A 14,427-nucleotide genomic window follows, 5' to 3' on the forward strand; every position below is an offset into this window, starting at 1 on the left:
TACTCTGAGAATAAACTTATGGGATAACTTAACATGAATCCCCAACATTAACCTCAACTAAAGCCACATATTTGGCTCAAAGTATGCCTCGTAAAAAAATAAAAAAAAAGGAACGTTGAGTTAGCGTGATTTTATCAGGACTTACCTCCAGGCTTTCCGGTGTCTCGGGTGAACTTTCCTCCGGTGTAAAACCGACTTCTACTCCAGTGTGCTCCTTGGAGAGGGTCGACCTCCGATTATTACTCCATTAATTCATAATAAGTGAAGCTGGTTGGAGCCGCACTGCTTCTGCTCGTGTAGCTTCTCCTTGTACAAAGCGCTCGTTGCTTCCCAGCGGTTCTTAATTTGCTCTACTGACCTGCTAACTCCGGACACAAGAAGTCTGTGCTGCCAACTTACGTCCATCAAACTTTTCCACTTATTGTAAATTCTTTTAAAACATTGACAAGTGTTGTCTCTTGTAAAGTCCAGCTGTTTTTTCTGTCGCCATTTCCGCGAACACAGAGCAGGAAGCATCACGTGGTGATGTGACGTAACAGACATGCGCAGTAATGCTCCTCACAGGCGGACAATCCGACGTGCCGTTTACATGGAACGCGATCGGGTTAAAAACAGGGTTACACCACCTCCTCTAACCCGATCGTAATTTCGATCGGATTGGGCTATTCTAATCAGATGGAGCTGTTTACATGGCGTGATTTTGATCCGATTATTCAATCTGGTTGTTCAATCAGATTACTTTTGGTCCATGTAACCGCAGCTAGTGAAACCTGTGAATTCTTGTCTGATGTACAGCAGAACTGAATGTTTGTTTGTTTAATGTTTGAATGAGCCGAGCTCGGTCAGTGTTTGCTGGTTCCTTTAAGTGTCTGTAAAAAAACAAACAAACAAAAAAAAAAACACTAATACAGCATTTACTAGAGACAGAGTTCTGCTGGCAATTGTGTGCAAAGGAATACAGAACATATTTTTATTGCATGTTTTTCACAAAACTAAAACCACATCATTAACCCCATTCATTATGTGATACTGTACATGTCCCATCACAGTGTGGTTGTTTGTTTTTTGTATGCTTCGTACAACTGGGAACTCACCTGGGTGATTTAATAGTGACTAGTGTAAATATTTGTTCATTTGTCTTAACTGTACAAGTAATGTGCTGAACACGTAGCTCTGTTTTTGTCAATATAGTTTTCAAAAACAGAAATATCAGTGAATTTACATTGCATGTATGTCATAGTCTGTAATGTTTTTTTTTATTAACCATAAATTTTAAATGCTGTCTGCTTATGTTGCAGAATTGTCTTAATTTTCTTTACATGCGCTACTACATTACTTCATTCATCGTTATCTAGTTACTTAAAATAATAAAAATAACGCAGCGTTGTATTTCAGTGTTTGTTAGTGCCATCAGACTCACCTGGAATTTCAACTTTGTTGATACACAGTGCTTTACTGTTAAAAAAATAGCTTGTATGAATAAAAGAGAAAGTAAATGTATAAGGTTTTGGTTAAACTGAGAAAAGTGTGTGTGTGTGTGTGTGTGTGTGTGTGTGTGTGTGTGTGTGTGTGTGTGTGTGTGTGTGTGTGTGTGTGTGTGTGTGTGTGTGTGAGAGAGAGAGATTAATATCAAGAGAATGAAATGTCTTTAAAATGTCAGGTAAATTTAGGAGTGACAAATGGCATTGAAGAGGAACTATGCAACATTTGTACCTTTCTTTTACAGTTTGGGAGTAATTGTAATCACTAAATGAAGTATTTTGTGGAGAATTGGGGGGGGGGGGGGGGCGCTTTCTCCCCATTAGATGTCTTGTAGAAGAAAACCAGCCTTGCAGCTTCAGTGACGCTGACACTGGCCTTTGAATGAGAATCTCTGGTCTTGCGATAAGCATGAACTGCTAACACATACATGCTTGGGCCCTGTCGATTCACCGGTAAGCTAGCAGCTATAATAACAAGTCAGTGAAGGCTTTATTTCTTACATGTTCATCGTCATGGCAGAGCCAGCAAAAAATAAAATACAGAAAACCACTAGAGAAAAAGCGTGTAACGGAGCGAGGGGCCACAGATGGGTCAACCTCAGTCAGGCTTTCTTGGAATATCAAGAACTGAAAGATGAAGAAGCATGCAAAGCAGATGCAAACCTGGCCTGTATTTCTGTGTATTGTCACTTTCTTGGCGTGGTTCCACAGATTGCGTGTGCCAGCTCCTTTGAAAACAAATGCACATGGACAGCAGGGGGAGGGCTGGCAGGGGTTTTTTACAACAGTTTGTGACATATGCACTCTGAGCTGTGGGCGGAGCTTTTAGAGAAAATTGCGACCAAAAAGAATGAGAAAACAGCGAAAACTGAGCAAAGTGCTGTACTGTAGATTAAAGTTCAACATCTGTTGCTTGCAAAGAACAAAGCACATCAGAGGATTTTACTGCATGAGCATGATGCAAAGTTTCTCTGGACATTATGGTCCTTTTTCTCCCTGTCCTTTCCCACTAGGATTTTTTTTTTTTTTTTAAGTCTTTGTCACTTTGCCACAGCAGTTTTTGGTATCTTGTTTTTGTATTAATTATGACCAAAAAGACATCTGTTCACCAATTGCTTTCAGTATTGAGTGTTGTTAAAGACATTGTGGGATCATTCAGGGAGGTAAAAGACAAATTAAGTGCAGCATTAATGTGTCCAGCAAGGTAAAGCAGTGATCAAGCCATATTTTTAGTCAGGGCTTATTTTTTTTAAATCTTTTAAAACTGAATTCCACACTAATTGCTGGAGGGTAAGACTAGAGATATAGTATTGTTCAGAATAATAGTAGTGCTATGTGACTAAAAAGATTACTTTGTTTTTTTTTTTTTAACTAATAGCCCAATTTCATAGCCTTAAGAGTGTGCATATCATGAGTGCTTGGTCTTGTTGAATTTGTGAGAATCTACTGAATCTACTGGTACCTTGTTTCCCATGTAACAATAAGAAATATACTCAAAACCTGGATTAATCTTTTTAGTCACATAGCACTACTATTATTCTGAACACTACTGTAGATGGGTCAGAATTGAGGTCAGATCCACACCTCTCAACTAACTGAAGGCAGCACATCACAATGCCAGCCTTGTCTTTGCTGCACAAAAAGGCCTGCATTATGAGGTCGGCCGTAAAGTCTAGTCTCTTTCAACAACCTAGATCTTTTATGTGAGAACAATCTCATTCTTAGAAGCAGTATCACTATCGCAGCAAGAAATCTGATGATGCATTTTTCTGGAGAAGTGGTCATCGTTGCTTGACATACAACTTTACTCTGATATAATTTTACAAGTTATTTCAGAGCCAGTTAAATTCATGTTCATGAAGAGCTCAAAAAAAGAAGCTCAGTGAGGATTGTGGTTTCCCTTTAGTCATATTTAAGAAATAAATAATCCAAAAACTGTGGTTTCTTTTCCCTAGAAGATCATTCAGACCAAACTACAGTGCTAAAACATCTTCCGTGTGATAGTGTTATCAGTGACCCTGAGCAGAGGACCACATTTTGTGTGTCCTTGATCACCTTCTCTTAATTTTGTCTAGTCTCTATCCCAAAATTCAATAACATGCACATATGGTGTGGGATGCAGACCAGAGGTTAGTTGCATTTTCACTGCAAAATAACCTTTTATTCTGTGCCATTCCAGAGAGTATATTTTTAAAATTATGCTGATATTACTTGCAACAAGAATATCTCTAGTGTTGTTCTTTATTTTACCATGGAATTATGATCCACACGTGTCTTTGCACCACTCGAGTTCAGATCGGCCTCCCCGATCTGAACCCGAGTGGTGTTCAGTTGTTGGACTTCTGTGCTAGTCACAGGTTGTCCATCACGAACACCATGTTCGAGCACAAGGGTGTCCATAAGTGCACATGGCACCAGGACACCCTGAGCCGGAGGTCGATGATCGACTTTGTAGTCGTATCATCTGACCTTCGGCCACGTGTCTCGGACACTCGAGTGAAGAGAGGGGCAGAGCTGTCGACTGATCACCACCTGGTGGTAAGTTGGATCCGCTGGGAGGGTAGGAAGCCGGTAAGACCTGGCACGCCCAAACGTATCGTGAGGGTCTGCTGGGAACGACTGGCGGAACCCTCTGTCAGCAAGGTCTTCAACTCCCATCTCCGGGAGAGCTTCTCCAAGATCCCGGGGGAGGTTGGAGACATGGAGTCCGAGTGGACCATGTTCTCCACCTCCATTGTCGATGCGGCTGCTCGTAGCTGTGGTCGCAAGGTCTCTGGTGCCTGTCGCGGCGGCAATCCCCGAACCTGGTGGTGGACACCTGAAGTAAGGGATGCCATCAAGCTGAAGAAGGAGTCCTACTTATCTTTGTTGGTAGGTGGGACCCCAGAGGCAGCTGACAGGTACCGGCAGGCCAAGTGTGCCGCAGCCCGTGCGGGCGCAGAGGCAAAAACTCTGGTCTGGGAGGAGTTTGGGGAGGCTATGGAGGAGGACTATCGGTCGGCCTCGAAGAGATTCTGGCAAACCGTCCGACGCCTCAGGAGGCGGAAGCAGCTCTCCACCAGCACTGTTTACGGTGCGGGTGGGGAGCTGTTGACCCTGACTGGGGATGTTGTCGGGCGGTGGAAGGAGTACTTCGAGGATCTCCTCAATCCCATCGTCACATCTTCCGAAGAGGAAGCAGAGACTGGGGACTCGGAGGCGGACTCATCCATTACCCAGGCCGAAGTCACCAAGGTGGTTAGAAAGCTCCTCGGTGGCAGGGCTCCTGGGGTGGATAAGTCCGTCCTGAGTACCTTAAGTCTCTGGATGTTGTGGGGCTGTCTTGGCTGACATGCCTCTGCAACATCGTGTGGTGATCGGGGACAGTGCCTCTGGATTGGCAGACCGGGGTGGTGGTCCCTCTGTTTAAGAAGGGGGACCGGAGGGTGTGTTCCAACTATAGGCGGATCACACTCCTCAGCCTCCCCGGTAAGGTCTATTTCAGAGTACTGGAGAGGAGAATTCGACCGATGGTCGAACCTCGGATTCAGGAGGAGCAGTGTGGTTTTCGTCCTGGTCGCAGCACACTCGGTCACTCGGGAGGAGCTCGGAGTCGAGCCGCTGCTCCTCCACGTCGAAAGGAGTCAGTTGAGGTGGCTCGGGCATCTTTTCCGGATGCCCCCTGGACGCCTCGCTGGAGAGGTGTTCTGGGCACATCCCACTGGGAGGAGGCCCCGGGGAAGACCCAGGACACACTGGAGGGACTACATCTCTCGGCTGGCTTGGGAACGCCTTTGGGTTCCCCCGGAGGAGCTGGAGGAGGTGTGTGTGGATCGGGAGGTCTGGGCGGCTTTGCTTGAGCTGCTGCCCCTGCGACCCGACTCCGGATAAAGCGGAAGAAAATGGATGGATGGATGGATGGACGTGTCTTTGCATGATGTCACAGTTGGCTCTTAATGGTTTGACTTTCAGTGAAGATTGTTTTTAATTGCTAATGTATTCAAAGTATAGTTTGCAAAGCTCAGCATTAACACTTGTCCAGTAAACATTCTGATCAGACAAGTAAAGTTACTCATGTAGTTGTCCTACTTCATGTATTACACTCATTTCCCTCTGGAGTTTCAGTGAACTCATAAATTGGCTATTAGGAAGGTCAGTCCTAAAGTGCCACCTTTCAAAGAAAACACGAATTGCGCTACAAGGAAAGGAAAATCATGCTTACTTCATATTTTGTGACTGCAAGCATGTTTCTGAAGTTGCACGCTCTGATGCAAAAGCCAGAGAAAAGAACAACAGAAACCCACAAATGTAAACTACAGATAGTGAGTAAATGAAACGGTGGACCTGGCTTCACTACGGTGCCAAGACGAAAGCAATGTTTTGCAAGACTTGAAGACAGTTGAGTCTAGTTCAAATTAAAATATTTCCACTTGTGTACTGCCCATTCGATGGGGTGCAGACAGGGATGGAATCCTGATGTCTTCCCATTAGTTTGGGTGCAGAAAAGATGGTTTTGACCAAACACAGGTAATTTGATGACTGCTCCTTGCAGAATCTCTCAACTTAAAAACACCCCCCCCCCCCCAAAAAAAAAATCTATATGTAATTATTTATTTGTATTTTCTGTTTATGTATTCTGCTACAGTATCAATCAATCAATTTTATTTATATAGTGCCAAATCACAACAAACAGTTGCCCCAAGGTGCTTTATATTGTAAGGCAAGGCCATACAATAATTACGTAAAATCCCCAATGGTCAAAACGACCCCCTGTGAGCAAGCACTTGGCGACAGTGGGAAGGAAAAACTCCCTTTTAACAGGAAGAAACCTCCAGCAGAACCAGGCTCAGAGAGGGGCAGTCTTCTGCTGGGACTGGTTGGGGCTGAGGGAGAGAACCAGGAAAAAGACATGCTGTGGAGGGGAGCAGAGATCAATCACTAATGATTAAATGCAGAGTGGTGCATACAGAGCAAAAAGAGAAAGAAACACTCAGTGCATCATGGGAACACCCCAGCAGTCTAAGTCTATAGCAGCATAACTAAGGGATGGTTCAGGGATGGTTCCCTGAACCATCAGGGAACCATGATGGTTCAGGGAATGGGCAGTATCATTCTTTCAGTGGTAAATAGAGCTCTTCAAGTTACAGTGCATCCCAGAAGTATTCACAGTATTTCACTTTTTCCACATATTATGTTACAACCTTATTCCATAATGGATGAAATTCATTTTTTTCCTCAAACTTCTACACACAATACACCATAATAATAATGTGAACACTTTTTTTTTTTTAAGTTTTTGCAACTTTATTAAAAGTAAAACAAACAAACACCTAAGAAATCACTTGAATATAAGTATTCACAGCCTTTACCATGAAGCTCAAAATTGAGCTCAGGTACATCCTGTTCCTACTGATCATCCTTGAGATATTTCTACAGCTTAGAGTCCACCTGGAGTAAAATTCTGTTGATTTTAGATCATCTGGAAAGGTACACACTAGTCTGCATATAAGGTCCCACAGTTGACTGCATGTCGGAAAACCAACCAAGCATGAAGTCAAAGGATTTGTCTGTAGACCTCCGGGACAGGATTGTCTCAAGGCTCAAATCTAGGGAAGGGTACAGAAACATTTCTGCTGCTTTCAATGTCCCAATGAGCACAGTGGCCTACATCATCTGTAAAAGGAAGAAGTTCAGATCCACCAGGACTATTCCTAGAGCTGGCCACCCTAAACTGAGCAATCGGGGAACAAGGGTCTTAGTCAGGGAGGTGACCAAGAACCCAATGATCGCTCTGTCAGAACTACAGCATTCCTCTGTGGAGAGAGGAGAACCTTCCAGAAGGACAACCATCTCTGCAGCAATCCACTAATCAGAGCCTGTATGGTAGAGTGACCAGGCAGAATTCACTCCTTAGTAAAAGGCACATGGCAGCCCACCTGGAGTTTGCCAAAAGGCACCTGAAGGACTCTCATACCATGAGAAACAAAATTCTCTGCTCTGATGAGACAAAAGATTGAACTCTTTGGTGTGAATGTCAGACGTAATGTTTGGAGGAAACCAGGCACCATCCCTACAGTGAAGCGTGGTGGTGGCAGCATCATGCTGTGGGGATGTTCTCCAGCGGCAGGAACTGGGAGACTCGTCAAGACTGAGGTAAAGATGAATGCAGCAATTTACAGAGATGTCCTGGATGAAAACCTTCTCCAGAGCGCTCTTGGCCTCAGACCAGGGCAATGGTTCATCTTTCAGCAGGACAATGACCCTAAGCACACAGCTAAGATATCAAAAGAGTGGCTTCAGGACAACTCTGAATGTTCTTCAGTGGCCCAGCCAGAGCCCTGACTTGAATCCGATTAAACATCTCTGGAGAGATCTGAAAATGGCTGTGCACTGATGCTCCCCATCCAACCTGATGGAGCTTGAGAGGTGCTGTAAATGTAATTGCTGCCAAATGTGCATCAGCAAAGTATGGAGCAAAAGCTGTGAATACTTGTGTACATGTGATTTCTTAGTTTCCTTTTTTTTTTTAAATAAATTTGCAAAAATTTCAAAAACCTTTGGTAATACTTTACTTGAAGGTATTGTCATAATAGTGACATGAACCTGTCATAGCTGTTACATGACAGTCATGAATGTGTCATGAAAATTATGTCAGTCATAAATGTTTGACTGCTGTCATTAAGTGTCATTTGGTTTTTGTAATGACAAGTTGGCATATAACTGAAGACCAAAAAGGCCAAAGAGAACTTCTGATTGTGTCGCTTTGATTAATATCAAGTTAGTTATCTTCAAGACAACCCCCAAAAACTTGTGTTGACAAGTGTTACCAAACCTTTTTACATGTTGTCATTATGATGTACTGTAAGTGTAAACATTTGTGGGTTTTTTCATATCAAAATATATCACAGGAAGAAATTGGCGTTTCAGTTTTTCCAATATTATGCAGCCATAAAACACACTTTGATGCCATATGTGCTATATCAGGTATGCCAGTGGACCAATTTTTTTTTATATATATATATATGTATATATATATATACATTTTTTACACATGTAAAATTTTCCTTGTATGTTAGACAAGTGATCCTAATGCAGAGCCCTGATTTGTTAAAAAGTTAAAATACCATAAGATGTAATGTAACACTTTATTGAGCAGTCTTTGCAGGTTAACAGCGATGATCATATTTAGAAGAAGCTAAAATAAAAAAATAAAAAACTCATTAAAAAGTGCTACTGTAAGGAGGTGACGCTGAAGACTTTGTTCAAGTGTGTCTACAACTATGTGAATTTACATTCATCTTAATGATTATTGAATGCATTACTTCTTAAATATAAAATAATTTGCAAGTCGTATTTCAGTATTCAGTTGTTTCACCTTTCTTTGTTGGTTTTGCATATGATAGATTGTTGTGATCTCTAGGGGATGAGTATAGATCTGCAGCACTGCCATTTTTCTTATTGCAAAATGCAGTGTGTTACTGCATGTTGTGTGCCGGGGAGCGTAGAGGTGTTTGAGAATACCTTTGAGATGGCACAGTCGAACAGATAGTGCATGCATCGTGTTCAAAAAAATAAAATAGGGGGAAAAGAAGGTTCAACCTGTGCGTGCGTACTGCCCAAGAACAAGGCCTGTTCACATCAGTGGCTAACACATCAGGCTTGTTATACTGGTCAGCATCCAGGTGTGAACAGGATGAGCTATGATATTTTCTATGATTTAAGAGACTTTTTAGCCAGGCTGTGACAGTGAGTTAAAAATGTTCTTAAGATAAGATGATTCATTAATAGTTCCATGATGGAGAAATTTACAATGTGACAGCAGCACAGGAACAGTCACAGAACAACAGTGCAAATATGCAAAAAATAAGGTAAAAGAAAAGTAATTACCAAAATACGGAATAACAATTAAGGTTGCGACTGATCCGTTATCGGGATCGGCTTCTGATACCGACGTAATTCAAGTATCGGGAAATACCGATCCAACCCGTGACGTTTTCCGATACGCGAGGAGCCACTGTGAATCCTCTCACCTGCTGCTGTTTCCTCTCTGCTTTGTTTGCTGCCGAGCAGGAGGAGGGGAGGTTTCTGAAGCCGAGCTGTTTGAGAGAGCTCTCTTCTACAGCGTTCTAGTTGCAGATAGCGGCAAATTTCCTCCTGGCTCTCAGGTTCATATTGTCTGTTTGTCGAGCACAGATTTTTCCAAAAAATTAACTGAATTGTTGCTGAAAATGTGTGCTTTGAAACACCAACTCAGATCGCAGCTGAGGAGGACAGCCGAACAGAGATTCTGTCCGCTGAAAGGGAAAAAATTTCCATTAAAATCCTGCACGTGAGCATCACTGATGATATATTTAGAAGTTTACGTTTTATTTTACAGTTGAAAGGCTTCATGTTTCCAGAAAGTTAGAACTTTGCGCAGCATGAGAAACAGTGAGACGGAAAGAGAGAGACTGAGGGAGGGAGAGAGAGAGAACTTATTTTTTACTCTTAACAATTGCTGTCTGAGACAGACAGGGAGAGAGACAGGCAGAGGGAGAGAAATAGGACTTAATTTAAACATGTCTCCCATATCAGTAAAGTTCCATTGAATTTGAAAATTGAGAAGGAGGGACAAACAGAGAGAGATAGTGCTGTCTTTTCACTTGAAGTCTATAAAAATAAGACTACAAAAATCTATAAAAAAAAATAAAAGTATTTAATTCTTTCACCAAACCATCAAATCTAGGCTTTCGTCTTAGATACACCTTTCTGGCAGATTGTAGCTGAATTTTCAGGTCTCCTTTTTAAGAATATCCTCATATAAAATCAACAGTAATGATGATAATAATAATAATAATAAAGCAAACAGGGCTCTGGTATCTGATCGGAAAAGTAATGTGTCTCGGCAGATATCCAAATTCAGGGATCGGATCTGAAGTGAAAAATTGTGGATCATTGCATCCCTAATAATATATACAATAAAATATGTTTTGTAATATTGTACACGAATGTACAAGTATTATTCCACAGAATTTGTAGTATTATTGCAAATGGCTAAAAATAATTTACTATAATGATATTAATGATTTGAGTGATCTGAGTGGTTTACTGGGAACAGCAGCAGGAAGGATGGACCTGCAGTATCACTCCTTCACGCAATTTGGGTGGAGCAGCCTGTCACTCAAGGAGCTTTGTAGTGTCACTTGGAGTACATACCACCAAATAAATACAGCCTCTTTTTTTTTTTTTTTTTTTAAACTGTTCTCACTGCTGACCTTGATAGTGGTCATCAAAGGCCATATTCAAAATGACCAAAATATGAAATTTGTTGTGACAAAAATGTTTGGCAGCATGTCACAGTCTCGCTCTTCCTTTTCAGGGCATACTCCCTCGTTGACTCCAGCCAGGTGTCCACCTTCCTCATCTCCATCCTTCTCATCGTTTATGGCAGCTTCAGGTAAGTGTAATGAATAAGCCTAAATTTTGACATGAACCAGTGTTCGTGGTCTTTGGGTTTGCTATTTCAGTAGAAGTTGTTTGTGGATGTGTGGGTATTAGATGCACAGTGTGTACATCTGCTATAATGGTGTACACCTTGTGCATCATGGTGTGGGGGAATATATTTATTAAAAAAATATACAACTGCAGCTTCGAGGTGGAAAGCTAATTCATATGAAATGTTTTTGAAGAGTGACTGTAAGAAGAAAACGGTCTCATCACCCACACCACTTTGCTGAATTCAAGGTAATATGATGTTGAAATGCACTTCAAAGATGCTGGAAGGGAGATGTTATATTTGTGAAGTGAATGCTCCAGCCTTACTAACAATGCAAATAACTTCATTTGCAGGCGAGTTATTTTGCTTCCATCACTTTGGTAAGATTTAGAAGTAAATGTCCATGGAGTTCACAAGCATATGCAGCACCTAAGACTGGCTCCATACAGATACGTAAACATGCAAGAAGTTCAGGTCATTTCTCTGTTATTTTCATTGGGAGTTGCTGTGAATCACGATCGCTTCCTGTTCATGTCATTGTGGGGGAAAGTGAAGTTTCCTCTTTAATGTCCTGCTTATTGTCCTTTACAACATTGTTTGACCTCTTTGTTCCAGAGTAATATATATATAAAATGTCTGACATTCGTTTTGCGTTTATGAAGATTCACGCAGATTAAATGTAGCAGTGCATGCAGTGTCTTAAAAATTACATAATGTTCATTTGCAATTGTCGTCACGTGTATTCTCAATGTTCTTTAGACAGCGACTCTCTGGCGCGAAGAGGATGATGGGATATCTCAATAAGGCGAATGCACATTAATATGGCGCACCAGCATTATTTCAGAACATAGAAAAACTAAAATGGCAAGAATAAACATAATCCACCTCTGAAGTGTTACATACTAATGTACACTGGATTACAGTTATGATTTGGCCCCCCTGGTTGACCAACTCAAGCTACAGTCTGGGGCTTTATGGCGTACTCATAAGAAAATCGTAGCCTGCCTAGGCCTTTTTGCAATAATCGAAATATCAACTTATTGCATATGTAAAGATAAACACAATCATTCTCCTTGCCTCAATATATCTCCCTTTACATGTGTGTTTGTTGTCACTGACATTCCAGTGATCCATGCTGCTTTTGTCCCTCTCAGCCTGCTGTCTGCAGGAGGAGGGGCTGTGGGCTTAGGGCTCTGAGCCACTCCGACCATACACACACAGATTGAAGTGCATGCCAGATTGAATAGCATCCCATAGTAAACAGCCAGGTGAATCGACTGCACTGTTGTATCCAGAAAGTTTTGAAGAGTATGTGGACTTGGTATCAAAGCCTAATTCCACAGCTCCGGTGTGGGAACATTTGTGATTGAAGTCGAATGAGTGAGAACCCAATGCAAATGAGCCGGTTTGGCGACTTTGCATGAAAGCAGTGACAACGAAAACTTGAAATACAAGCAACCTAAAAATGCACCATACACATCACCACCCCATCCAATTTTTCTTATCAATCCAATTCCTTATCGATACCTCTTGTGAATTTTCTGTGTGCTACAAGTAGGCTTTACAGGTTTTTTGTGTCAACAACAATTTATTGCGTTTTAAAGTAAATAAATATGAAACTGGTCACTGGATCCTTGATCTCTGGATATAAATAAACTCAACATGGTGGATTGTTGATCTCTGGACATAGACAAAAATCTGTAGTTTTTCTTAAAAGCATTTCTCAGACATTAACGGCATGGATGTCTCTCCATACGTCTGAGCTGAGCTTAACTGGCTGCTGGAGCCTGCATGTCTGCAGTCATACAGTCTTGGGCTGCTGTACGTCAGCCAGAACATCTCATTTTGGGAAGAAAATTTTTTGATCGATTGCAGTTTGTTGTGTGTATTGCAATGTTTGGAAAGAGGTGTCATTTGATTTAAACGGCAATTTGCTTTGAAGTTATAAATTCCGAGCAGACTCAAATCAGCAGAGAGCAGAGCAGCATCTGGAGCAACGGAATGGAGGACGATTCTCGTTTCTTTCTCCCAGCAAGACAGGAGTCCCAGTTAGTCACTTTAATCCGCACAAAAGTGACTCAAGATTGACATATTTTATTTTACTTTGGCTTTGAGAGGGAATAAGAAGCGGTGTTGCTGCTTCTGAAGAGGAGCGAAGCAAAGATCCAGCGAAGCAGCGGATCGAAGCACTGCTTCATTGATTCAAGATTCAAAGCAAATGACTCATCGACTACTAAATTAGTCATCAATGAAGTCATGACTAGTCGACTAGTTGTGGCAGTCTTGTTATCGAGTATCATGATATTTTCTTTGGCAATACAGTAGAGTTCAGAATAATAGTAGTGCTATGTGACTAAAAAGATTAATCCAGGTTTTGAGTATATTTCTTATTGTTACATGGGAAACAAGGTACCAGTAGATTCAATAGATTCTCACAAATCCAACAAGACCAAGCATTCATGATATGCACACTCTTAAGGCTATGAAATTGGGCTATTAGTAAAAAAAAAAAAAAAAAAGTAGAAAAGGGGGTATTCACAATAATAGTAACATCTGCTGTTGACGCTACAAACTCAAAACTATTATGTTCAAACTGCTTTTTTAGCAATCCTGTGAATCACTAAACTAGTCTTTAGTTGTATAACCACAGTTCTTCATGATTTCTTCACATCTGCGAGGCATTAATTTTGTTGGTTTGGAACCAAGATTTTGCTTGTTTGCTAGTGTGCTTGGGGTCATTGTCTTGTTGAAACACCCATTTCAAGGGCATGTCCTCTTCAGCATAAGGCAACATGACCTCTTCAAGTATTTTGACATATCCAAACTGATCCATGATACCTGGTATGCAATATATAGGCCCAACAAAATAGTAGGAGAAACATGCCCATATCATGATGCTTGCACCACCATGCTTCACTGTCTTCACTGTGAACTGTGGCTTGAATTCAGAGTTTGGGGGTTGTCTCACAAACTGTCTGCGGCCCTTGGACCCAAAAAGAACAATTTTACTCTCATCAGTCCACAAAATATACCTCCATTCTCTTCAGGCCAGTTGATGTTCTTTGGCAAATTGTAACCTCTTCTGCACGTCTTTTATTTAACAGAGGGACTTTGCGGGGGATTCTTGCAAATAAATTAGCTTCACACAGGCGTCTTCTAACTGTCACAGCAGTTACAGGTAACTCCAGACTGTCTTTGATCATCCTGGAGCTGATCAATGGGTGAGCCTTTGCCATTGTGGTTATTATTCTATCCATTTTGATGGTTGTTTTCCATTTTCTTCCATGTGTCTGTTTTTTTTTTTTTTTTTGTCCATTTTAAAGCATTGGAGATCACTGTAGATGAACAGCCTATAATTTTTTGCACCTGCGTATAAGTTTTCCCCTCTCCAATCAACTTTTTAATCAAACTACGCTGTTCTTCTGAACACTGTCTTGAATGTCCCATTTTCCTCAGGCTTTCAAAGAGAAAAGCATGTTCAACAGGTGCTGG

The 14,427-nt window shown here is 41.5% G+C and overlaps 1 protein-coding gene across 1 annotated transcript in view; it reads left to right on the forward strand.

Annotated features, from left to right (window-relative positions):
- Window positions 1-14,427, forward strand: part of sppl3 (signal peptide peptidase 3) — a 72,161-nt gene that overhangs the window by 37,644 nt on the left and 20,090 nt on the right. The window contains exon 2 of the mRNA XM_034191654.1: window positions 10,819-10,896. Coding sequence (XP_034047545.1) covers window positions 10,819-10,896 — 78 coding nt within the window. The remainder of the gene's footprint in view (window positions 1-10,818; window positions 10,897-14,427) is intronic.

This window comes from Thalassophryne amazonica, chromosome 17 (assembly GCF_902500255.1).
Source record: "Thalassophryne amazonica chromosome 17, fThaAma1.1, whole genome shotgun sequence".
Classification (NCBI taxonomy): Eukaryota; Metazoa; Chordata; class Actinopteri; order Batrachoidiformes; family Batrachoididae; genus Thalassophryne; species Thalassophryne amazonica.